Source organism: Drosophila miranda, chromosome XL (genome assembly GCF_003369915.1).
Source record: "Drosophila miranda strain MSH22 chromosome XL, D.miranda_PacBio2.1, whole genome shotgun sequence".
Taxonomy (NCBI): domain Eukaryota; kingdom Metazoa; phylum Arthropoda; class Insecta; order Diptera; family Drosophilidae; genus Drosophila; species Drosophila miranda.
This window is the reverse complement of record NC_046673.1, coordinates 19,281,341-19,308,895: the sequence shown is the minus strand read 5'-3', so window position 1 is coordinate 19,308,895 and position 27,555 is coordinate 19,281,341. Positions and strand designations below refer to the sequence as shown.

Sequence of the window (27,555 nt, the reverse complement as noted above, 5' to 3'; positions counted from 1 at the left end):
GATTTCGATACGGATTTTTCGCAGTATTTTAGTGCGTTCAATTAGCCGCAAATAAATGCCATAAAAAATACCCAAGCAAATCGCAAAAGAATCGAGCGACCTCCTGGAACGATGGCTGGATCATCGCTGACAGGCCATGGGGGTACTTTTACACTGAAAGAAAACTACGAGAGAGGCACTGGAAAAATAGAGAAGAACGGGAGAAATCTAAAGATTGAAATAAGGAAGAAAATAGGGTTCCAAAAACTGATTCAAAGGCAGGAATTCAAGGAAGCTTATCCTAAAATCATCTGTAAAACATTTTCTGGTATTTTTCTCACAGTGTAAATGAAGGTTCAAGAGGTTTATGGTATATAGAAAGTCAGAGGAGGAGGAGAAGGAGTGGCGTGGAGTGCAGTGTGTGTATCGTATCAGGTGTGCCGGTGCATTGCACTGCAGAGAAATAGTAGCGGCACAGCCACAGAGTCGGTGCAAATAGAGGCCCAGAACAGATAACAGACACCTGCCACACCATCCCCGCTACAGTCTCCCAAAAAAGTAGAAGAAGAAGCTCCTAAAGTATTTTCATTGTCTGATAAGAAGAGGGGGGCAGGGAACGGGAAGGAGAGTATAAAGCAAAGGTAGAGATTATGGAGATACTCGCCGCATCCACATCCATAGGAAATCAGTAAAGAAATATACGGCAGATGCATCCATTCGACTGCGACTATTTACTCGGTGTATTTCTGTTTGTTGTTGCTTTAGGTTCGGAGGTTTATCCTCGGACTACCACTCCGCCCACGAGAGAAGCCAATGACATCATGGTCCCTACCTGCATTCGGCACCCTGCACCTTGCACCCTGTACCATGTACTGTATACGGAGGGTATATAGGACTGTGTGGAATTTTTTTTTTAAATTTATTTTTTAAATTTATTTTTTAAATTTATTTATTTTTGTAATTTATATTTTTTTTTATTTTTTTTTTATTTTTAATTTTTTTTAAATTTATGAATGCCATTCCACTTCAACTATTGTTTTTTTTTTTAAACTGTGCTTTTTTTTTATACCATACATTATACATATATTTTTGTTACCTTTTTTTATTCGGTTTCTTTAATATATTTTCAAAATTTGTTGTTATATTAAAAAAAAAAAAAATAATAAAATAAAAAAAAAATCTAATTGAACTTTCTGTTATATTTTGTATTTGTTTTTCATGAAATTTTTTATATATTTTGATTTTAATTTTTGTATCTTATTTCTATATTGTTTTATTAATAGTTTTATTTCTTTTTTTATAGATAATAAGATACATAAATCTTTTTTTAAGATTTCCTACTGCTAAGAAACAAAAGAATAAAAATCAAGACGACGGAAGAGAATTTTTTGGTCAGATTCAGATACGAGATTCGTGGGGTTCTTCAATAATGGCAAAAATCGAGGAAACCGACTCGCTTGACTATATACTCAAGGAAAATAAAAAGAAATTAAAAATCCTGAAGAGCAAACTTAAGAAGATAAACAAAGCCATTGCGAATGTGGCTAAGGTCATAAAGCAGTTGCAGGCGAGTCTCACGGCAGAGGATTCAGCTATATCTGAAGACAATCCCCAAACTTAATTTGTAATGTAAAATGAAGATAAAATGAATGAAAAATAATGTTTAACGGCGGATGAAAAGAATCCACATAGTTTCTGCGTATTTTCTGTAGAATTTAGTTTTTATGGATATCCCTCCATATAGAGATCCCTATGGTAAAAATCCTATCCCCCCGCTTAAGATCCACACTTAATCCACATACAATCCACAACTAACATCTAAATACAGTCGAAAAATAGTTCGCATACATACAAGCCACATACTATCCACACGCAATGTACACTGAATCCACACATACACTCCACACTTAATCCACATACAATCAACAACTAACTTCCAAATATAATCGAAAAATAGTTCCCATGGTATAAACATACAAACCATGTGATATTCCAACGCAATTGACTGCAGTCTACACACAATCCACATAATATCTACATTGATCTAGAATCTAGATGAATTTCTCACTCTGCTGTGACTACTCCACGGGGTATTTGCCACGTCCATGCCATTCGCCTGGATATCCATATCCAAACCCATACCCAAGCACACACATACATGCTACGGCCCAAAAAATGATGAGGGCCGGATATGTGATGTGGATTGGGGGGAGGGGCTCGCACATGTGCGACTTCCTTTGGCGCGACACAACATTTTTGTGTGGCGCCAGTCGCCGAAAGCCTCCTCCCAGTCTGATGTTCAAATTTTTGCCAATTTTCGTGGGTCAATTTGGTTGCAGGACACATTCTGTGTCCACCCGCATTCGCCCACCAACAAGCTGATGTCCTACGTTAAATGACAACCGAAAAAGAAAAGGGTGTAAAGAGCAGGGAAACCCCCAATGGGAAAAGCAAGAAGATAGATGCAGAGAGAGAGAGAGATACTCGGTAATCAAATTATTTGTAGACTCTTTTTGAAGTGGATGGCAAAAATATCCGCAACGGATCCGCTAATTGATTTTGTCTTCTCCCCCATTGATGCCACAAAAAGGGGCTCATTGTGGGCGATTGCTGTCTGCTCTGGGGGATGTGGATGGATGGATGGCCTGTAGATACATGTGTATATCATGTACAGATACAAAGATACAAAATATAATTAGTTTTTGGACCGCTTCACAAACGATTCTGTTGGCTTCTGGGGCTTCCGATGGATAGAGATTGCAAAAAAAAAAAATCTAAAGGGAAAACGCTGTTGCGGAAACTACATTTTCCTCTTAATAGAATTTTCCTAAAGCGAAAATTGTGTTTACGGATGTGCCCGAGAATTTTGCCAGTACACAAATATTCGCTGGGTTTTCTGGGTCTGGTCTGTTGCTGTGAATATTTATGTTTGATTGATCGAAGCTGTGGGTGGAGTGGAGGCGAATGACCAATGGATTGGAAAGTGGAAACCATTAAGGAATGGGGATAATAAATTTGTAAAAGTTCTTTGCAGCTTGGACAGATATCTAAGGTTTTGAAGGGGGTTTTACTTTCTTTTTCGAAGCGGTTCTTAAGGAATTTCGAAAGCTAGCTACGATATGCCCAATAATCTTCGTAGACCCCTGAAGTACCAAGATAATTATCACGAACAAAACCCATGCCTTTAAAGCACGGACGCGCTGGGAGTTAGCCTGGGGTTAGCCTTCGGCTCTAGCATCAATTGGCTGTGTCATGCACAAGCCATGTATATTGTTTTCGGTTTCTTGGGACCGACTTGTAGCCAAAGGCTGGGCATACTTCGTTGTAGGATTCTTTGGACCAATTCTTGCGCCTCGCCAGATGCTGTGTATTGTGTTGGACTCAGCTGCCCAAGCGAGCAAGTAGGCAAGGGGCCACGGTCAGAGATGAATCATAGAGGGAGCCTTCTGTCAACAGAGGAGTAATAAAAACTGCCGCCATAGAACAACTTTTAATTTTATAGTCTTTGGTGTCTTTGGCCTCTCAAAAATGTTCTTCAATGTTTAAAAAGTATCCTTTTGCTTATGGAAACATTGAAAGCCCTCATTAGAGAGCATACGTCCATCTATTCAATTTGTATCTATTTAAACATTTTTGATCGACCAACTTTTTTTTTATTTATATAGAAATATACACATTTCTTTCTCAAATTCTTCACTTTTGAAAAACCTATAGTGGGAAGAGTACTATTGTATGCCCTTAACGTGTAAAACTGCCCTTAAAACAACAGATGGCCCCTATGCTATGACACATTTTCTATGGCTTATTTGTCATTAAGAGTTTTAGTTGTGGTTTTAGTGCCTTTAGTTTTGGGTAAACACCTCTATAAAAATACCAATTACCCAAAAGGTTTTCCGCTCCAATCTTGTACAAAGAAATTACGTGAAGCTCTTGCTCCTTGGAAAAACTTGAAATGAAAATCCGCCGCATCCCTCTAGTGGAGGGCCATAAAAACCTTTTCATATGGTTGTCGTTTCTATATATACGTTTTTCCCATTTTCGTGTGTTTTTTTTTTTTGCTAAATATTTTCTGTGTTTGCGTCATTTTTCACGACTGTTTAGTTGCTTTTACTTTTTGCATTAGTTTTTCTATGGCTTTTCCTTAATTTGTTTGTCGGGCGCCAGACGAACGACGAAAGCGAAAATTGGAAATTGAAAATTTGATTGATTATATGGGAAAACGATGATGAATGAGAGCCAGAAGATGATGATGCTCTGTCAATGATGATCATGATGATACTGATGACGATGATGTTGATTAAATGCAAAATCCATCAAAAGTGTTGCAAACTTAATTGCCGCCAATTGATGGAGAGAATTGATGGAAAAATCATTTAAAGAGCAAACATTCTCTAACGAGAAATCGCACTGAAAATTCTATGTGCATTTTGTATACCCTGTATTTGTGGGGTGATGGATTCGAGGGGTATAATGTGGCTAAGGGGAAACGGAGCTAAAAGAATATTTGATACATAAAGATTTATGTAAATTTTAAATAAATTATAGTTAAATATAAGAGATAACATATGTATATAGATACAAATTAGATAGATAAATCAAGATAGATAGATAGTTAATAGATTCACAGTTCATAAAGATACATTTTCATTAAAAAAAATATTAAAAAAATATGAGATAAAATTTTGATAGTTAGAAAAAAGATAAATCGTGAATAGGGATAGAAAAATAATACATTAAGATAGATAAATGGTAGATGCAATTATAATATGATAAATACAAAAATATAAATAAGAGATAGATAGAACAAATATGGATATACAGCTGCGCCGAAAAAAATAGCACCAGGGGACTAATGTTTCTATATTGACGGATTTAGCTTAAACAATGGTTCTAATGAACGTTGTTAAGACTAATATGTAAACTTTAAGGTATAATTTATCGTATCCCAGAGCACTGGTATGATTTGCAAACTCCAAATGAAAATATTTGAAAAGAAAAGGATTTTATCAGAAATTTGGGCACCAACAAAAATAGCACCAATTTACAAAGAAATCAAAAAACTATAAAATACAAGGAAACTTTCCAAATTTTTTTGTAAAATATGTTATTTTAGTTGTATTTAAAGGTTGGCGTTTTGTTGTAAAGCCTTTGGCAGCAACAACAGCAGCTCAACATATTGGCATTAAAGCTCACCTAATTTTCGCATCTTTTCCTTGGGATATTGATCCACGAACCATGCAGGATACCCCAAAAATATTTATTGTTCTTTGATTCCGCATTAGAAACACATTTTTTAACTTGACCCAAAATATTAGCAATGGGGTTCAAGTCTGGAGACTGAACAGGCCAATCCATTGCACTAAGAGAATTGTGCTCGAACCACTTTCGAGCTCTCTTTCTAGATCGTTTTGGGTCATTTTCCTGCTGGAAGACACAAAAGAACTCTATTTCGTATTCTGCATAAAGCAGAATCACTGTTTCTTTGATATTGACATAGACATGTTGATCCATAATGGGGTTGTGCCATGTATTGGGTCACCTGCCTAGTACGAAAATCATGCCCATACGATTTTTCTTGCTTTTCTATGTCAAATGAATTTACATGTGAGTCAGGGGGCTGTATTCTGCATTCGGTAGTCGTTTCACACAAGAACAAGACCCTTTTACACCAAAAAATAAATTTTGGCTTTAGTCGGACCACAGGATGTTTATCCATTTTCTTTGGCCCAACTTTAGAGCTATTTTGCATACCAAAATTTTTTTGCCCTATGCCTTCCCGTGAGATGTGGAAATTTCCTCGGACTACGAGTACCCATTTTACGTTCTTGTAAACAAGATCTAACTTTTCTGGTACTTGCCGATTTTTTAAGATCCTTGCTTTAGCTCTGTGGCCGACTTAAATGGGTCCTCCTTGCTCTCACGAACCAGTAGTTTTACCAGAAATGGGAATATCGCGGCCTTTCTTCCACGTGTTTCTTGTTGGAAACATATTTCAAAGCATTGCTAATCATTTCTTTTGAACAACCGACAATGTTCCCCACCTTAGCATAGGTCCTGCCTTCTGAAATGAATGTTTTGATCCTTTGGCTTTTTTCTTCACTTTAGTACTTTCCAAGACCCATAACTACTTAAATTTTGTAACTTTCTTGTCACAATCACCTAATGCCACCGATTTTTAATTCAGTCAAGAACTTAAAATATCAAGAAGTTCAGAAAAGTATAAGCTTTTACATAAAACAGTTACTGGTGCTATTTTTGTTGGTGCTCCATTTCGCTCCTCTTTCGCAAAATTGCCTAATGTTATAAGAACCGTTAGAATTGAGAGAGTAAGCACACTTCTCTCAGAGAGGAGACACATAAAGCTACATGATATTATAGTAAAGTCCAGTAAATGTTGGACAGTAGTCTTGTTTTGAAGGAATAAAGACGGTCGTCCCTACTGGTGCTATTTTTTTCGGCGCCACTGTATGTACAGATGTATAGTTAAATTATAGTCAAGGGTGGATATATCAGAACAGATAGATAATGGTAAAAGTAATCCCTTTAATAAAGATATGTATAAAGTGGATAAAGATAAGATCTACTTAAATGCTAAGAATCGTCTTGACTGAACGGAAAAGTGCTGCAGCCCGAAAGAATTCCCCTGAAAACTGTTTAATGGGTATCCAAAAGTCAAAAGTCGAGGCTTTTAGATCTCCCAACTTTGCCCTTCCCATTTGATTGACAATGAACTTAACCGCTGCCCCGCCCCTTTAGTGGGAGGGCGTGAATGGGCGTTGTATCTTTGGCAGAGAACATCTTTGGACTCTGTACTCTTTCGAGTGGTTCTGTCGTCGTAGGAGGATGCGGGGAATGCTTGGGTGACTGTCCATCAGGCGACAAAAAAAAAAAAACAAGCGGAAAACACACAAGTAAAATGTCATGTTTTTGCACCCAAAAAGAAAACCTGAGAAAGAGAGGGAGATCTCTTTTGTGGGCGTGTGGACTTAGAGATGAGATGATCCCCAAGAGACAGCCAAAAGACTGTGGAAAGTGCTCCTTCTACGACGGCAATCTTTTCATTCGATTTATTTTCGATTCACATCAATCATTGCGCACTCGCACAAAGTGCTCGCTGGGGGGAAAAAGCAGTAAATATTCATTCAACCAATTTATTGGGCAAAAAAGAAAACTTCGCATTTGAATTTTCCTCCGCTTGCATAACTCTCTGAAAAGCCTCTGTGTGCCTTGCCTCGTGCCTAAAATAGAATTTTGTTGTGTTTTTTTTTTGGTTTTTTTTGGAACATTGGAGCCATGGGTTCTCGACAATATTTTGCGAAAATATTCACGTCTCATTATATTTGTAATTGTCGCTGCGATAAATGCAAATTCGACAAATGCGCACACCACACATCAGCATTGAAAAAATATTAAATTTTTCGCCTCCAAAAACAAACAAGCAGCCCCTCAAACAAATACACAACGAAAAATAATCCAACGAATCATCAGACATCCAGACATCTCACATTTGAATGACGGCATGACACTCACTGAATGAATGAAAGATCTCAAGTTGAAATACAAAAATATACAACCATCGCTATAGTACCATATGTATATTTGTTGACATCTAATTGTCCGGATGGTGTCTGCAACTGTTCAAATACCCAGGCAGGGTTCTATGTATGTAATTCTACTCGTATTCGAATACATTCATTGTATTCATATTGTTCGTGTTATTCGTATGGTCGATGAGTACTCAAGTGTTGGGTGAGTTTTTGGGGGAGCAAACACAAGCCACAAACGAATACGCGGGGGGATCAATAATCCTCTCACGGCAGTTCGTTGTACCCCTCTCTGCTTGGGATCTGCTGATGGGGCAGATCTACAGTATGTCAAGAAACTCTTTACACACTGAAAATAAATTAAATTTTTTGACTTTGGATAAGAAAATAATGGCCTTTGGTTCAAATTTATCAAATTTTTTTAATTCATAACCATTCAGGGATTAATTATAAAGTAGTTAGTGAAAAAAAAATAACAAAACTATAAATAGGTAACTTAAAAAATAACAAAAACAATGATTACTCAGTTTTGACACTGTCAAGAAAGTCTTTACACAAAATATTTTCATTTTTTAAATTCAAAATTCTTCGTAATTATTTAATATATTTAACTTATTTTAATATTTGGTATGTCCACCCTTAGCATTGACTACATGCTGGAGCCGTTTTTTCATCGAATTTATCAATTTTTGTAGGTCATACTCAAAGGGAATCTTTTGCCACTCTTCCAATATGAATTCTTTGAGCTGATTGCGGTTTTTGGGCTGTCTTTTTCCCACTTTCTTCTTCAAATAGGCCCACAAATTTTCAATGGGGTTAAGATCGGCACTCTGGGGTGGTGTATCAATAACTTTTCCACAGTTGTAAAGCAGCCAAGCTCTCACATTGGACTCTTTATGTTTGGGATCATTGTCTTGATAAAACTTAAATTTGGCCCTATTGTCCGTAATGAGACCAAATTTCTCCGCACTGCTTTTTAAATTTGTTTTTAAAATTTTGAGGTACTGTTTGGCATCCATTGTGTTCTCAATAAATTCAATATTTCCCACTCCTCGGCTAGAGATGCACCCCCAAATCATAACCGAAAGTTTTCCAAACTTTACAGTCGGAATGATGTTTCGGTTATCTAAAGCTGTTAACGGCTTGCGCCATACTCTGGGTGGACCATCATTGTAATATAGCATCATTTTTGTTTCGTCGCAAAATATGACGTCATCCCAATACTCTGCCGGCTTACTGATCATGTTAACAGCGAAAGTGAAGCGCTTTTCCACATTGACCGACGAAAGCAGCGGTTTTTTTCGTGCCACTCTGGAAGAGTATTTATGGCGTAGAATAACCTGGCGTACTGTTTCGTGTGAAATAACCAAGTCAAGTTCTTCGTCAAGTTCCTTGGCCAGAGTCCTGACCGATATTTGCGGATTCTGATTAATTTTCCTCATGATTATGCGGTCTGCCCGTTTGTCTATCTTCCTTTTACGGCCACCTCCAGATTTGGTTTCCAGTCTCCCTTCGTTCTTCGCGCGACTTAGGACATTGTAAATTGTTTTCCTTGATACTGAAAACATGTCTACCATGTCTGCAACAGATTTGCCCAACTGGTGATTATAGTAAATCAACTGGACAACGTCAAAGCTTAGTCTTTTGCCAGGCATTTTAAAAATTTCAGAAAGTTAGTCTGTAGATGTGCACCGGTCAAATTTCGCAACCAAATCAAAGTCAATGCAAAAATAGAACATCACTGAGCAACGCCAAAAGCATAGATTACGGTAAAGTCCCGTTTTTTCTAAGAACGAGATCAAAACAGAGCTCGAAAACGAAATGTGTAAAGAGTTTCTTGACAGTGTCAAAAATGAGTAATCATTGTTTTTGTTGTTTTGTAAGTTACCTATTTATAGTTTTGTTATTTTTTTTTCACTAACTACTTTATAATTAATCCCTGAATGGTTATGAATTAAAAAAATTTGATAAATTTGAACCAAAGGCCATTATTTTTTTATCCAAAGTCAAAAAATTTAATTTATTTTCAGTGTGTAAAGAGTTTCTTGACATACTGTATGTACTTATGATACTTATGAGATCATCTGTTGACATTCAGTAGCTCATCCAAAGATCATGAGGAGAACATCCAAAGTAGATCTTCAATAGATCATGTATACTCGTGTATTGCTTATGAGTTCTCGGGCATTCTCTTTTGTAATATACGTTTGTGGGGGGTCTAGGGGGGACAGGAAATCTACTTAGCAAAGTAAAATCCCGTTAATTCCCGCCCTATTGTACAATGAATCAAAATGGCATTTCCTCAAAGGGCTTCCAGTCTCCAGCCGACTGTGGACGCATTGTTGTTGTTGCTGAGAGAGCAAATGAGCAGAGAGCGCAGGAGCTACAGGAGGGAGAGCACAACTCGGGAAGAGGTGAACCGTTTGCCAACAACAAAAAACAACCGACTCCCATGCGTTGCTGCTGATAGAGAGCAATAGATAAATGATGACAAGAATTGCCCACAGAGAGAGAGAGAGACGAATTGCAGCAACAACAACAAAGTGTGACTACCTGCCCTGCGCTCGCATTTTTGCTGCTGCTGCTGCTGAGAGAGCGAAGTAGTGGAATTGCAAGCGTGTGCACTGCGTCGGAGGAAGACCAAACCGAAGCTCGCGTAATATGAAACGAAGATGTGTCGTCTCGTTTTCCGGCACGAACGATCATGTCGCCCAAGGAACAGAAAACGACACAAAAAAGCGAACCACTCCCATGCGCTTGCTTTGTTGTTGGCTGCTGGAAATGGAAAGGAATTGCAAGTGTGGACAATGAGTGCGAGAAGGACCGAGGCTCGAGTGAAATTAAGTGACGCAAATTGCAGTGTTAAAGTCTGCTAACTGCTAATGAGGATTGACATTAATTAAGAAAACGAAAAAAAAGGGTTTGCATGAAAAAAAAAACACACACACATCATGGCACCTTCTATCGGTCTGCGCCCCACTCCACATCCACACCCAATCCTAGAGTCGCAGTCGCTGTTGCCGTTGCCGTTGCTGACGAATGTCTATAAATGTTTTCATGCCTAATTGATTTAACGTCTCTCGCTCTCGGACATTGGACATCGGACATCGGACATTGCGTCCGAATATAGACATCGATCCATACTGTTGCTGCTGCAGCAGCAGCACTCGTTAAAGCTCGACTAATTACGGATTTCTAATTTCGAAATGAATTTGTGCATAATATTTTAATGATTTCAACGGATTGCCGGCATATAAATCGTCATTAATCTACCATCGAAACCGACAGAAAAGTACGCTCGCGAATACTATTCTGAGATTCTCCGATTTTTAGATTCTCGGACACCCAAGTGCGTGGGCTGTTGGGTTTCTTTCCTTTTCTCTTCTTTCGGGGGGTTCTTTGGCGTCTCTGAACATTGATTGATTTCACACGCCCCAGCTTTTCGAAGATTATTTTTAGCATGTATTTTCAGCGTGTGAAAAGTTGAAGGGAACGGCCGGTGAGGAGGGGGGGGGGGGGGGGGGGGGGGAGGAGGACCACGACACGACACATTTTCCTCTCCAATGAACAATACACTTTCAAGGTCACTCATGGACTTTCTCTACATCTCTCTCGCTCTCTATTGCAGAATAATCTTTTTGTGCCTGCCCCGCCCGAAGGGTGGTGGAGGAGGAGGAGCTGTGCAGGCTGCCGCATTAGCGGCGGCGGCAGCGGTGCCGCATGGACCATGCCGTGAAGGCAACGCGCGGCCGCCCGCTCAATACGCTCCGCTTCGAGAACGATGAGCTCGAGTGCCTCTATCAGCGGTACACGCTCAAGCTCCAGCGCTTCTCGGTGCTCGGTGTCGTTGCACTCGTTGTGGTGCTATGCGGAGTGATGGCGGCCCTCTCGCTGGCCTTCAACAATGCGGCCACCTTTCATGTGAGTATTTTCCAAACTTCTTTGCAAATAGAAATCACCTTCAGGAAAAACAAAAAAACCTTTAAAACTAATCCATAAAATTCCATGTAAAATACAGAACATCTTCAATTCGATCGTTTGCTTGCTGTTCGCCGTGGTGCTGATCCTGTTGCAATGTTCGGTGATCAAGGATCACCATTTGCCGACACTGTGCTACGGGATTCTACTGTTTACGGCCAGCATTTGTGTGGTGTCGATGCCGACGCTGGGCAGCGTCTTTCCGGTGGACACCAAGGAGGTGATGGCCGAGGGTGTCTGGCAAATCGTATTCGTTGTATTTCTGGCCTACGCCATGATGCCGCTGCAGATCTGGGAGGCGGTGGCCTTCGGCATCGCCCTGCCCTCGGTGCACATAAGCCTCACCGTCTACAAGATCTTCACCGATGCCCTGCGATACCTGGAATACAACCAGCTGATTGCGAATATTGTTATCTTTATTGGCGTAAATGTGGCAGGGCTGGTGGTCAACATTATGATGGAGCGGGCCCAGCGAAGGACCTTCCTCGACACGCGCAACTGTATCGCCTCTCGTCTGGAGATCCAGGACGAGAACGAGAAGCTCGAGCGGCTGCTGCTCTCTGTCCTGCCCCAACATGTGGCCATGCAGATGAAGAACGACATCCTATCGCCGGTGGCCGGGCAGTTCCATCGCATCTACATCCAGAAGCATGAGAATGTCAGCATTCTCTTTGCGGACATTGTGGGCTTCACGGTCCTCTCGTCGCAGTGCAGTGCTCAGGAGTTGGTGCGATTGCTCAACGAGCTCTTTGGGCGATTCGATCAGTTGGCACATGTAAGTAGTGGCTGGATGATTCACTCGCTATAATCATCTAATAAATTACTAGAAACGAGAACATATGCTAAGGAATTACCGATTGCCAAAAAAAAATAACGAATAGTTCTAGTATCAAAATAACGAATTCCTCTTTTATTGAATCAACAATTCATCTACTATCCGGAGTAGCGATTACATTGTCTAAAGTAACGCGTACCTCTCTTATTGAGATAACTTGTTTCTCAAGTATCAATTAATCCATCGGGTAAAGAAGTAACGATTACCTTTAATAACAGAACTTGTATCAAATTAGCGAGTAAAACTAAGATGAGCTAGTATATTTGAAGTAGGTCCATTTTAGAAGTAACGAGTTCCTATAGGTGTGGAGTAACAAGTACATCTACTTACAAAGTTACGATTTATTCTAAACTGAAGTGGCGACTACTTATCAGGCACCTATGAATGTATAGTTGATCTTTCTCTTGTCTAAATGGAACGAGAAGCCTCTTTCAATTAAAGTAACGATTATTGTGCATATATGACAGTGGAAACTAATTATATCTAATCTCCCGCGCTCTTATTTATAATCTTTTGCTATGTATATTCTCCCTCCCCAGGATAATCATTGCCTGCGCATTAAGATCTTGGGCGATTGTTATTATTGTGTTTCGGGTTTGCCAGAGCCCCGGAAGGATCATGCAAAATGTGCAGTGGAAATGGGACTCGATATGATCGATGCCATTGCGTAAGTAGAGCCCGGTTTTTGTTTTTTTTTTATAAAGAGCTTCCACGACTAAGAGATGATCCTACTCTTCCAGCACTGTCGTTGAAGCCACCGATGTCATACTCAATATGCGCGTGGGCATCCACACTGGCCGCGTGCTGTGCGGCGTTTTGGGCCTCCGGAAGTGGCAGTTCGATGTGTGGTCCAACGATGTGACCCTGGCGAATCATATGGAATCGGGCGGTGAACCGGGTCGAGTGCATGTTACTCGCGCAACCCTCGATTCGCTGTCGGGCGAGTACGAAGTGGAGGCGGGACACGGCGACGAACGATCCTCGTATCTGCGCGATCATGGAGTGGATACGTTCTTTATAGTGCCACCACCGCACCGTCGCAAGGTATTTGGAGTACCATTCCTTTCCATAAATGTACTTATGGTTGTCACTCCTCTTTTTTCTGTCTTTCGCAGCCCCTAATGCTCAACACTCTGGGCGTACGCTCGGCGATCGGTAGCAGGCGGAAGCTGTCATTCCGGAATGTCTCCAATGTGGTCATGCAACTGTTGCACACGATCAAGTTCTCGGAGCCAGTGCCGTTCTCGAATATTGCCACCGGTTCGTTTCCTTCGGCGGCCAATGCATTGGTTGGCGGGGCCGGTGTGGGTCTGGGCGTTGGTCTGAGCGTGGCACGTGGCAGCACCTGTGAGGCAAGCGGCGGCGGCGTCGGCGGCGGAGGCGGAGGCGTCGGCAGTGTACAGGCCGTATCGGAGAAGGGCTCACGCAAGGTAGGTTTCACTTTCTTTCGGGTAGATTTGATTGGAACGCTGAGGAGTTCCGTTCCTGTAGATCGATTATGTTTCGGTTTGATTCCTGTTTCTGTTGCCGTAGCTCCTGCATGTCCGGGGGGCACCGAACGGGTGGGTCGTTGGGGTCTTATGATTTTCTGTGGCTTGATGTACACTTTATCATTTCTGTACCGAGTGTCCTGCTGTCCCTACTTCCCCGAAGAGAGTTATCGATAATTATCGATTCAGATCGATGGGTAGTGTCCGAAGGTCGCTTGCTGTGTAAAACTGCGATTCCTTTTGATTTTCGTTCTTTGATTTGTTTTCTTTCGTTTACTTTCAGGATGCGGTAAGTTTTGCCACTCGCCCAAAAAAAGAAATGTCTAAAGTAGTGTTCTCCTTCTCCGTAAGGATCCCCCTCCCCGTTGAATTCTCCTTTGAGTTGCTTAGTTCTCTTGTCTCCATTTATTTGTCCGAGTAGTTTTTCGGTTTGTTCCGTTTTGTGTGGGCTCTTTTTTTCCTTTTTGGTTCCGTAGTGGCATTATATTATCCTTTAACTGATGTATATCTATCGTATTTCGTATATCGTATATCTATAATAATAAAATTAGATAAATAATAATAATGTGGATGCTGTGTCTACTACTAACAAAATCGTGTAGCATAAAGATCGAGTGTATATTTTATTGTATATTTTGGACAAAAAAAAAAGTTTCGTTGCGTCGATGTTGTGTGTAGTTTTGAACGTAGAATACTATATTGTACAACATGTATATTTATCTGGGACATCAAAATTGGTTAGATATTTCTTCATTGAACACACACAAACACACACACACACACACACACACACTACACGCACTACTCAGAAGTTGATATCGGAAGATAATTGCCTAAAAGAGATCTCCACCAATGGGATCTTCAGGGGGGTCTTCTTTTTCTTTTCGTTTTTCAGCTCCCTTAACAGTTATCCAAGCTGTATTCTATCAAAGATTATAGAAACGAAGAAAATTAACAAATTCGAACGTTTCTTGAACGTTGTTGATCGTTACCTTTTCCCCTCCGAGTGTTCTACAATCTTTGATACTATATTCTATGCTCACTCTACATCTTATTGCTAATTAATCTATCAGTGATCTATCAGCGCCCCTTTTGTTTCGTTAAGATATTGTTTACCCTATACTTTGCGCCTCTTCCACTCTCTTTCTCTTTCTCCTAATCTTTAATCTATTAATCTGTATTTCTGGCTATTATTTATGTTTAAAGACTACTCCTATGATAAGCAATATTATCTCTCTTTTTCTATCAATTATATACTTAAATATTTCGATGTATTACGAATCTATTTTGAATACTCCTGTGTACTTCTCTGATCTCCGATTTAGGTAATACGTCTGCAGAAAATCTTGCATGCCACCCCGCCACCGCACGCTCATGGCATGCCACCCATGGGCTATGGTAGCGTCGTCGGCAGTGGTGGCGGTGGTGGTGCTGGTTGTGGTGTCGGTATTGACGGTGGCAGTGTGGGCTGTGGCATTGGCAGTGGCTGCGGTGGGGGTGGCAGTGTCCAAGTGACCGTAGGCACAGATCCCAACTCAACAGCGAGTACGATTAGTCGCATTCATAGGCACAATCACAAGAACAATAAAGTGAGCAGAGCAGCAACCAAAAACAAACAAAAAACAGTCTATAATTTTCGTTCATTTGTTCAATCGTTCAATCGTATTCGTTCAGCATTCCGGTTCATGTTTCGTTCAATTGTGTTGTACAACGTTTCGTTCACTCCACGTCTACGTCTTCGTTCCTTTGAATATGTGTGTCGTTTCGTGTTGGAACCATTCATTTCAGTACAGTTGTGGTCAATAATAGGTTACTCGCTATGCATGTAAAAAAATACTAAAATAATTCAAATTTTGTTGAAATTTGATTTTATTAAAAAATTATCATAATGCCATAAAAATACGAAACACTACTCTTCGTTGATTTTTTAATATGCAAACTTCTAAAAAAACTTTGATTTTTTCTTAGCATTCCTAAAATACTAAAAAATACCACAAAAAATATTTCTTTTTTTTCGTTATAGAAATGTTTGAAGAAAAACAAACTAAAATACCGAAAAATACTACCTTTCTTCATTGAATTTTTTTTTATATAAAAACTTAAAACAGTTTGATGAGTTTTTAATATTGCTAAAATATTGAAAATATACCTATGAAAATAAATACTAAAAAATACCACGCTTCGTTGAAGTGTATTTTTGCTAAAAAAATACTTCAAGAACTGTGTGATGATTTTTTCTTTAAATATTTAATAAAAATTAAAAAATAACTCCTTGGGGACTTTTTTTTTTTTAAATTTAAAAACTAACTCATTAATTTTTTTTTATGATAATAGTATATTGCAAAAATACTATAATAAATACTTAAAAATACCATTATTTGTTGATTTTTGTGGTATTGTCTTAAAAAATATTCTTCGTTAAGTTCGTTAATGTTTAAAAAAATACTAAAACCAATTTTCTTTAAAGTTTCAAATACCAGAAAAACTACTGCAACTCTGACCACAACTGTATTCAAGTGTCGTTTGTTCATTCGTTAAGTTATGGCTTATGCTTTCGTTCAGTTGTGCGCTTCTGCGCCGTGGGGTTGGGGCGGCCTTTATGCAGCGCTTGTTTCGTCCAGCATCGTTCGTTCAGTTTCGTTGCGTTTAAGCTTGTTATCATCCGGCATACGGCGTGCATGAATTTCGTTCAGTTTCGTTAAGCTCTCTGCCTCTCACTCTCACACACAGTCTCTCTCTCTCTCTGTCATACTTAGAGCATGCTTGCTGCAATCGTTCTGTCGTTTGTGGTTCCAGTAACCCCCCCAGTAATCCAGTAAATCCACTACCCGGAACCACCGCATGCCTCAGCATCTTTAGAAACCATGGCATCTATAGCATCTAGCATCTAGCATTTAGCATCCCCCCCATTTCGTAGCATTTAGCATAGTACATAAGTAGAAAAAAATCTATCTATCTCTCTGATATTCAGCCAGCAATCAGCAGCCAGCCAGCGACCAGAAAACGAAAACCCATCCGGGAACAGTAACTACAACTAACCGAAATACCATTTTCTTCCTTCCTTCTTCCCATTTGCTCCGCTCCTGCCTGTTAAATGCACTTTAAAAACCAACAAAAAAAAAACACACAAAAAAAAGTCACAGTCCAAGGTGGCCGACAAGTTCAAGAGACCCTTCCGCAAACGGCATTCGGTGGCAGCGCATCATCAGCCCACGAATCGTGTGAATCGCTTCCTCTCGCAGGCGATCAACGCCAGATCCGTGGACTGCGACAAGTCGGAGCATGTGGATCGATTGACGTTGCGCTTCCGACAGAGCGACATGGAGCGAGAGTATCACAAGGATTTCGATTTGGGGTTTACCACCGCCATGGGATGCTCCTTGCTGTTGCTCATACTCGGAGCGGCGCTCCAAGTGACGGCATTGCCAAGGACTCTCATACTGCTGCTGCTCTTCCTCACGGCCTTCATTTGGGTGAGTGCCATACTGATGCTTCTGCTGGCAGTGCGTCTCAAGTGGATCATTTGGGATATTTCGGAGAGCTTCAGCCTGCGCATGGCCATCACCATATTTACAATCATTTTGATTTATTCTGTGGGACAAGTGAATGTGGTAAGTATTTGAAGCACTTCCACTGCCTTCCATGACTGCCATTTCGTTTATAGTTCACTTGCGTCACGGATCATCCCTGCTCGGGAAATGCCACGGCCACTGCCTGGTCATCGAACCGACAATTGGATCCGCACTTTTTCTCGTACCCAAGCGATGCCCATCGCAAGTGCTCGCTGCCACAGTACGTGTCATTGTCGGCGGCATTTGCCTTCCTCTCAGTTTCGGTGTTTCTCAGGTACGTAGACACGAATGGAGGCCCCCAAGGAGAGAACCCTAATGATGACACACTTTTCTATTCTTTTCTATTGCCACACAGATTGCCCATCATATTCAAGTCGCTGCTGGTTCTGGGTATGGGCACCATTTATGGTTTGTTCATTGAACTGTCGCATCAGAACATCTTCGAGTGCTACGACCATCGGGTGAAGTAGGTCGCTTTATTTTTGGTCACTAATCAGATTGATCCAAACACACACACACACACACACACACACACACACTATATACTTGCAGTGCCTCGATTCCGCTTCATTTGATCTCATTGGCGCGCATTGTCATCTTTATGATTGCCATTTTGGTGCATGGCCGCCTGGTGGAGGGCACCGCCCGTCTAGATTTTCTCTGGCAACTTCAGGCCTCCCAGGAGAAGAAGGAAATGGATGTGCTGCAGGAGTCGAATAAGCGCATTCTGCACAATTTGCTGCCCGCTCATGTGGCTGCACATTTTCTCGATGCGCAATTCCGCAACAATATGGTGAGAGCTGCTGCACCACTGACCCACTCTTTGAAGCACTCTTTAAGCCCTTTTGTGTGGTGTCACCGCTTTTCCAGGAGCTCTACCACCAGAGCTATGCCAAGGTGGGCGTCATCTTTGCCAGCGTACCGAACTTTAATGAATTCTACACCGAAATGGATGGATCCGATCAGGGTCTGGAGTGCCTGCGTTTGCTAAACGAAATCATAGCCGACTTTGATGAGCTGCTCAAGGAGGATCGCTTCAGGGGCATCGATAAGATCAAGACCGTCGGCAGCACCTACATGGCCGTGGTGGGTCTTATACCCGAGTACAAGATCCAGCCCAACGACCCCAATTCGGTGCGTCGCCACATGACCGCTTTGACGGAGTATGTGAAGGCCATGCGACTGTCGCTACAGGAGATCAACAGTCATTCGTATAATAATTTTATGCTTCGAGTCGGTGAGTAATCGATAAGTGGAAGTCATGGCAATGAATAAAAATCAATAGCAAAGAGGAATGGAAAATATCCAGAAAGGAAAACAAATAACGTAAACTGTATAAACAGTATTTCAGATATTACTTGTATCCATATTTAATGGTGCTGAATTTCGATAATTATCGATTCGTAAGGAAGTAAATTCCCTTCTAGAAAGCCATTTCTAACGATCAAAATCAATAAATGAAGGATTTCATAGCAGATTGTTTGGAAAATAGCATAGAATGGATAAGAAATTCCACAATTTTTTTAAGCTGTACTCAAAAGATTACTTATAGACATATAAAAATCGGTTTGAATATCGACAATTATCGATTAATATGTGAGTAACTAAACTTCCTGGAGACATTGCCAGCCATAGACATATTTGAAAGAGAATGAAAGTCCCCTATATCCCCTATTTAATCATAAATTGTCTTGTATATCGATAATTATCGATTCATGAGTTCTTAAATATTTTTTTTGGAGCCATTGTTGAGTCAAATGTCGATAAAAATATTGAGTAGTGATATGAAAAACCCTGAAAATGAACGAATTTCACATGCAGCCATATTTTAATCATAAATCATATCGAATATGGAAAATTATCGATTAATTATCGCTTTCCCCCTTGGCAGGCATCAACATTGGACCCGTGGTGGCAGGCGTTATTGGTGCCCGAAAGCCGCAGTACGACATCTGGGGCAATACGGTGAATGTGGCCAGCCGCATGGACTCCACAGGCGTCCCTGGCTACTCCCAGGTCACCCAGGAGGTGGTCGACAGTCTGGTGGGATCGCACTTTGAGTTTCGGTAAGAAAAACTAGAGGGATACCTTCAAACTGAACTAACCTCTTCTTCCACACAGATGTCGAGGGACCATCAAAGTGAAGGGCAAGGGTGACATGGTCACGTATTTCCTGTGCGACAACAGCAGCAAATCGCTGAATGGAGAGGTACGGAATGCCATGTCCTTGCCGCAGAGCATGCACGGCCCCGACTACTACATGAAGGCCTCCCAATTCCCGGAGAATCGCGTCAATACGGACACCTACAGCAAGAAGGAGAACGGGCATCTGTACACTGCGGTGGGCGGCGGCGAGGAGCAGCAGCTGCTGTTGCAGCATCAGCACAAGCAGCTGGATCCCCTGCCGTTGGCAATGCCACAGTTGGCCCTGACCGCTCCACCACAGCCACCGGCCGTGCACCACCACCACCTGCACCAGCAGCAGCAGCAGCGTCTCAACAGCAAGCTGCAAAAGCAGTCCAATTTCATGGCCAATGGGGGACTGCCAAACATACGCGAGAACGGCCACAATGGGGACCATCACTATATTGTGGGGGCATCAACGACGACGACGACAACGACACCGTCGTCTGCTGCTGTCCCTCTACCCCTGGACCATAACCAGCACCAGATCCTACTCCACCACCAGCTCCAGCACCAGCACCAGCTCCAGCTCCAGCACCAGCCCATTCCTTCGGTAATGTTGCGCGAATTTAATATCATTGAAAATCCGAATCCCGGTGGCAGGCATCCGCATCCCCAGCAGCATCAGCAGCTGGAGCAGCTACCGCCACAGCTGCTTGCCCAGCGGCCACAGCATCATGGCAGCCTTAGCATGGACGCGGCCGGAGTGCTCGGTGGCGGTGGCGGTGGTGTCGGCAGCGGTGGCGGCGACTGCTTCATGATGCCGCGGCGTGATCGTGATCGCGAACGCGAACGAGATTGTGATCAGCTTCAGCTGCGCACATACGCGCCGCCGCCCAGCATGGCGTTGCCCTTTAACCAGCATGGCCATCATCCAATGCATCATCTAAACCATTCGAATCCGCATCAGAATCAGAATCAGCATCAGCCATCGTCAGCCACCAGCCTGGGGTATGGCCACTGCCGTGAGAGCGAGCCGCTATTGCATGCCAGCAGCATCGCACCGGTAGCCAAGGTGAGTGAAGATGAAGATGATGACGATGACGACATTGACGTTGTCGAAATGGAGAGGCTCTGGGGCAAGGAGATTCTGCTATGAATGGCCAGAGCCAAGCTTCAGAGTAAACTCCAGATGTTGCCTCCAAGTACCTGCCCATCCCCATGCCCCATACCCACACCCCCATCCCCCATTTGTAACTAACTTTTACAGAACAGAACGGAACAGATGTGGATAGTCTTATACGTTTATGTTTAAGAGATATTTTTGTAAGAAAAGGTTTATATCTATAACCTTCAAAGCTATTCAAATTTTTAAGCTTTTCGATGAAAAGCTCTTCATATGGTTAAGCTTTAAGCTTCAAAGTTTGTTCCTAACCAACCGAGGGGCGCTGCTGCACGTGTATTTCTCATGAAATTTCATTGAAATCATGGATGAAATATTTAAAAAAATTAAGGAAATATTAGTTTTTTATTTTTAAAGAAGTAGTACATAAAATGTGTTATAATATGTCCATTATTATGTTTTAATGCACAAAAGTCTTGAAATCCTGCTGCACAGATCCTTTTTGTTTTTTTTTTGCTGCAGGCAGTAAGAAATTCAGGAATCTCAAGGGTATACCAGAGAAGATGAGATAGATAATCCCTTTTGTGGATTTTTAATAGAAAAAAGCTTCGTTGTCCGTTCTCTATATATATCTGTTGGTTGCTGATCCTTTGATCTCCTGATGTGTGCACCTCCCCCCGTCTGAAAAACAAACAAAACTCCCCCCTGTTTGCACCGAAATCTAATGCTCTCAATGTGATACAAATCTCTGATAAATATCTCTCTCCAAATGTGTGTCTAACTCTCTCTCTCTCTTTGTGTTCACTCTTTGCATGCCACACACACACACAACTCGCACATCTCTCTCTCGCTCGCTCATCTCCGCTTGCCACACACACACACACATATATACCGACCGACTAACACCCATAGATCATGCCCATGCAGCATGCGCCAAAGTACGAGCCACCACGTTACACTTCTCCCAACACCGTGTTGTCACAGCATTCGCAACAGCAGCAGCAGCAGCAGCAGTCGCTTCCTGCCCCACAGCAGCTGCTGTACGGACACCAAGTGATGCAACAGCAGCAGCAATATGCCATGTACTCGCAACAGGTGCCCGTGGTCGTGCCGGTGCCGGTGCCACTGCCACCGAAGCCCACGCTGCGGACGTACATGAAGCCGCTGCCCAAGCTTCCCGCAGAGTTGGACGAGAGCCGTGACATGTCCTCAACGGATGACCTAAGCTCTCGGCCGCACTCCCCATCGATGAGCAGCTCCGATGAGAGCTACTCGAAGACAACGGAGGGCGAAGGCGATGAGGACTCGCCCAGGATCAATGGCAGCCATCACCATCACCAGCTCAATCGGAATGGCCATCCCGTGGGCTTCCATCTGCCTGGCATAGGTGGAGGAGGAGGAGGAGGTGGAGCAGCAGGAGGAGGACTCGTGAATCCCCTGCAGTGGCTGTACCCGTGCGACATTCAAGTGGATCCCACCTCGCCAGTCGTGGACATGACCCAGCTGCAGGACTTTGAGCTTAGCTCCACCACCGAGAGTCAGGGCCAGCACACGACCAGCAATGCGACGAGCAACAACACCCAGAACAAGGGCGACAGTTGCAACAGTTTCGACTACCAAAAGGCAGGAGGATCTACCCAGGGGGGGCAGCAGCAGCCTGTTGCTGCCACCACCAAATCCCCCTTCGAAAGAGAGCTGCAGCGATTGCTCAATGAATCCTCGAGGGCGCGCTGCCTGGCAGCAGCCAACGCCGGTGCCACAGAGAATGGCAAGCAGATGAGCTATTCCGTGAGCAACAGCAAGCTGGCGGGAGTGCAGGGAGGAGCGGGAACGGGCGGAGCCACAGCAGGCAATGGTGGCAGCGGCGGCAGTGGCAGCAGCAATGGAAACCTCAGCGGTGGCAGCAACTCGAATGCCAGCGGCAACAACAATCATCAGAACAGCCGCGAGCGGGAGCGAGAGCAGCAGGAGCACGACCTGATGGGCCGACTGCCCGCAAGCAGCAGTTTCATGATTGCCAAGCACCCTGTGGGCCTGGAGGCCATCAAGGAGATAACGCGCAACAAGAATCCCTCGGAATCGAGTCAAATGTGAGTGCCATACCCCACCACACCACACCGCCCACCGCACACCCCACAAGCATTTCCATGTCCATAAAAAACGTGGTATGCGGAAAACTTTTCATTCATTTGGTTGCTGGATTATTTGTTTGTTTTTTTTTTCCTTAATTTATTTTATTTGTTTATTTTTGGGAAACGTTTAAATATTTATTGCTATTTTCTGCAGGCAAACATCGGACACGGAATCGTGCGAGATTCTGCACGAGAATCGCAATCAACTGCATGCCCTGTCGCATCCCCATCAGATGATGGAGCAGCAGCAGCCACAGTTGCAACAGTCGCAGCGGGCACATCGCCAACGGCCACGCTCCAAGGAGCTTCAATACAGCCACGAGAGTCTGGATGGCCTGCAGGAGCAACAGCAACAGCAGCAGCAGCGGCACCCGCGCTACCATCACCATCACTCCCACCACCATCATCATCATCATCATCACCAGCAGCAGCAGCAGCAACAGCTGCAGAGACAGCAGCAACAGCAGCAGCGATACAACCATGTCCAGGAGCAGGAGGAGCGTGACGACACAGAGGATAACCTGGCCGACGAGGAGTTCGAAGACGATGAAGTGGGTCGGGATGTGCGACAAAAGCGCCTGCTGCAGCAGGCCCCAGGGGAAAAGCATAAGCAAACGACTGGGGATAGCGATGATGATGATGATGAGGAGGATCACGAGCATGAGCAGAAGGAGCAGAACAATGTGACACCGCTGACAAACGGCGTTTGCGGTGGCGGTGGCCTGCGCAGCGGCGGCCTGGAATCGAATGTGATAAACGATGAGCTAAAATATGGGGCAGCACATCTCAACCACCAGTCGATGGACTCCAATCCATTGGAGAGCCAATCGGAATGGTCGGACGATGATTGCCGTGAAGAGGCCACAGGTAAAACGTTTATCCTTTATGGTTTCCCCTAATTTAAAGTCGTTTCTTTCTTTTGTTTTAGGTGGTGCCGAGTCCACTGGTTATATTACGGATGAACCGGGCCTGGAAAATATCTCGCTGCTGAATGAGGCCGGTCTCACCGATGCCGAGGGCGCTCTCTCGGATGTCAATTCGCTGTACAATGCCCCCGATGTGGATGACACCTCAGTGTCGAGTCGCGCCAGCTCTCGTCTGTTAAGCCTGGACTCGCTGAGCGGTCTGTACGATTGTGATCTGGACTCCAAGCATGAGCTGGCCATTGTCAATGCCTCGCACAAGATAACCAGCAAATTTGGACCGCCACCATCGCCGGCACAACATCAGCAGCAGCTGCAGCACCAGCCGCAGCACCAGTCGCAGTCTCAGTCTTTGGTTACGGCCTCGTCTTTGGTTTCGGTTCAGGTTCCAACTCAGGCACAGACTCAATCGCAATCAGCGGAAGAGCTGAGGGAATAAAAAAATGTGAAGGGACAGCACTCAAAACGTTGTTATTGCTATATAATGCAAAATGGTGTCTATTAAAATTTAAACAATAAGCGACATAAAACCCTAAACTAAAGAGATACATAAACCTAGTTGTAGAAATAGAGGACACAAAACGAAAGAAAGGAAAAAATAAAGATATATATTTATGTACGGTAGAAGACAGCGAGAGAGAGGAGGCAATGTTCTACCCTTTGGCACACACACACCCCCCCTAGATATTATATATATACCTAGTATATACAGGAAATATCTATATGATAATTATTATTCGACATTTAAGATGCATATAGTCATTCGGCCCCAGTTGAAAGAGTTCCAGTTACTACTTACACCCGAAACAAAAAATGAACTTGTGACAAACAAAAAAATGATATTCAGTTGAAAAAGAAGGAGAGATATATACTCTGATATATACCATGATATGATATGCATTCATTTAGTGCGCTTAGAAACAACCCCCATACTCCCCCCATTTGTTATTTATGTAAGCAGATAAATATACTATACACATATATACCCCCCATCCCCCCCAAGAAAATGGCATGCATGACACGCGTAAATGTTGTACATAAAAGATAAAGAAACGCAAGAAGAGAAAAAATGTTATATATTATACGAGTATTTTAAATGATATTAAAGGCTATAATGTCTATAGACTGCGGCACACACACACACACACACATACATTGAACTGAACGGAAAATTGAATTAAGTTGAAACCCTACTTATATAAAATAACACAAAAAATCATACGTAAAAAAGTGCTTTGCTTTGATTTGATTTGAATTGTTTGATTTTTTGTTCCCCTACCAATCCATCGCCAAGCGTAGGGTCCTCTGTGCCATCATCTCTATTGTGTATATGTTTCATATGTTGCTTAGCTTTTTCATACGATCCTGATGAGCCCATCCCTAGTTTGTAAGTGCTGAAAATGGAGGCGACTACAAGTCGGTTTTTCCCCCATTCCACCCCCTGCACAATTGTCAGAATTTCATTTGCTACAAAAAAAAAAACAAAAAAAAAACAAAAGTACGTACTTTAATCGTTTAGGATCTGATCTGTATATAGTACTATATATGATTATATATTCAATTAATATTACTAGAACTCTAAGTGAGAAATATACCTACTTGAATAAAAATCTCGTACAACTGTGCAAACGATAAATACGAAGAAAAACAACAAATATTAAAGCAAATAAATCCATATTTTGTGTGTGAAATTTATAAAGAGTGCTAGCTTTAGGAGCGCCAAAAAAGAAAAATATTATTAACAGAGAACCGGTAAAACAAACAAAAACAGAAGAAAAAGCAATAGCCACAGCAAAAGCAAAAGAAAAAGAAAAAAAACACAAAACCAAAAACAGAACTTTGAAGAACAATTGCAAACAGCCCACAGAATAATAATTTTCTTATGCAAATAAAAACACTGAAATGAAATGGAAAAACTCGAATGAATATCTATATATCTACATATATACATACATATGTATGTATGTGTCCCAAAAACAGAGAGAGGGATACAGATACAAGGAAGTGCTGGAGGTTAAGCAAGTACTATATTTATTTTTATGTACCAAAAAGAAAATGAATGACATGGCATTCATTCCATATATAAAAAAATACTACATATATCTACACAAAAATAGAAGAGAGATCTGCAAATGGTATCCGTATGTTAAACTATATGGGGAAGACACACAGAAAACCTAAGTTTTAAGAAGAAACAAAACAAAACAAACCGAAACAGAAGAACCCTACTAACAAATAAATAAAAATGGCAGCATATCAAATATGTCAACAAGAAAATATATATATATATATATTATAAAAAAAATAGGGTTTTATTTGGAATATTCAAACGATTTTAGGGAGAGAATTGAAGTCTTACAAATCGGTTTCAGTTCCAGAAGGTATCCCAACTAAAAGATCCCCTACATTCCAGGTGAAAATGGGAGAATAGGTCTACAAAGAAGTTAGGAATTACGGGAGACACCTAACAAAGATCCCCAGGAATAAACGGGTCCTGGAAACAGGTTTCCACAAGATCCCAAGAATAGGGGTATCGAAATTAGCTCTATAATTATCAGAAGGAACTCGAAATGAAACGAAATCCCCCACCTTTGGCAGTCGTTTAAATATTTTAGCCCACAACTTTCCAGTAATGTATCAGCTTATCGGAATTGATTTTCTGAAATTTCTACTGCTAATGGAATTCGTGATTCGTGACTCAGAAGTTTATCTGCCAGTAGAGTTTTAAATACCATTCGGGAGGAATGGCCTGAAGAATGTTAATCTTTAGTTCTTATCAGCCAAAAATATTAAATAATTTATTTAATGAGGGGTTTTCCTTAGTGAAACAGGAAAAAACTGAGTGCTGAAGTGCATTGTATGGGATATACTTATATAATTTTTGTTTTGTTTTTGATCTATGGATAATCTGTACTATTCGGAGCAGTACAGTAAACAGATCTCTTAACGTAATGTAACTCTTTGTTTTGATATTGTTATTGTTTGTATTGTATTGTAATTGTTGTATCGATTTTTCTCATCGTTCGTCATCCGACGAGAGCTGCGAGGGAGGCTCGTCTGGCACTCGCAAGTTCTGTCGTCTGGCACTCGCAAGTTCTGTCGTCTGGCACGGTGTTATCAACCTCTGTTTTGAATTGATTAATTTCGGAATCGAATTGGATGGCTCCAGACATATCTAGATATGGCTTTATATGAAGGTAAACAGATAAGAATAATATTGAATTAAAAACAATATCATGGAATAAGATATAATAACCCACTACTCAATGAAAGTATGCTTTTAAATGGTTTTTTATAATTTTTGTTTGAAATTTAGCAGACATTCTTTGATGCGAATTAGAGTTGGATCAGAGGAGGTTTCTGCTGGATTCTTCGTAGGTTATGGGATGATCAAACTACAAGAGAACAGAAGTTTCGATTTAACTCTGACGAACCATATATTTCCAGATCGTTTCGCGTGGGCCAAATACAATTTTAGGACAATTTCGGAAATGTTATTAATTAAATATTGTTTAACTATGTTAATATTTGTCTTTAAACATGAAGCAAAATTATAAATGGCATTGTGCATATAAATAGCAAAGGGGACTCACACCGCCGGTGCTACAGTATCGGAGCAGAGTGGAAAACAAAAAGGTCAGTCCACACACGTTTCTTTGAGGGCATATGTCCCCATTTTTGGATAGAACTCTACCAGATTTCAATCACATTTTTAGATATACTTTCATCTGGATTTAAGAAATTTCGGGGTTGAGATTGAGGGTCGGGATTGGTCTGTGGCTTATGACACTTGTACACACTGCTCACACTGTATCCGCTCATGCAAATACAGTTGGGGGGGCCTTTGCAGACAAA

At 41.9% G+C, this 27,555-nt stretch overlaps 1 protein-coding gene across 11 annotated transcripts in view; it reads left to right on the top strand.

Annotated features, from left to right (window-relative positions):
- Positions 1-25,616, top strand: part of LOC108161375 (Ca(2+)/calmodulin-responsive adenylate cyclase) — a 45,856-nt gene extending 20,240 nt beyond the window's left edge. For 5 of the 11 annotated variants that reach the window (XM_017295626.2, XM_017295632.2, XM_017295639.2 and 2 more), the window contains 17 exons: positions 11,152-11,444; positions 11,542-12,276; positions 12,876-13,003; positions 13,077-13,380; positions 13,452-13,766; positions 14,110-14,115; positions 15,152-15,415; positions 16,964-17,437; positions 17,491-17,672; positions 17,754-17,864; positions 17,951-18,191; positions 18,269-18,635; positions 19,290-19,464; positions 19,520-20,597; positions 21,558-22,735; positions 22,932-23,644; positions 23,706-25,616. In XM_017295626.2, coding sequence (XP_017151115.1) covers positions 11,244-11,444; positions 11,542-12,276; positions 12,876-13,003; positions 13,077-13,380; positions 13,452-13,766; positions 14,110-14,115; positions 15,152-15,415; positions 16,964-17,437; positions 17,491-17,672; positions 17,754-17,864; positions 17,951-18,191; positions 18,269-18,635; positions 19,290-19,464; positions 19,520-20,597; positions 21,558-22,735; positions 22,932-23,644; positions 23,706-24,139 — 6,906 coding nt within the window. In that variant the 5' untranslated portion in view covers positions 11,152-11,243 and the 3' untranslated portion in view covers positions 24,140-25,616. Of the gene's footprint in view, positions 1-11,151; positions 11,445-11,541; positions 12,277-12,875; positions 13,004-13,076; positions 13,381-13,451; positions 13,767-14,109; positions 14,116-15,151; positions 15,416-16,963; positions 17,438-17,490; positions 17,673-17,753; positions 17,865-17,950; positions 18,192-18,268; positions 18,636-19,289; positions 19,465-19,519; positions 20,598-21,557; positions 22,736-22,931; positions 23,645-23,705 lie in introns of those variants that run through there. The other 6 variants (XM_033387038.1, XM_033387041.1, XM_033387047.1 and 3 more) reach the window with 6 other exon arrangements.
- The last annotated feature ends 1,939 nt before the right edge of the window (positions 25,617-27,555 follow it).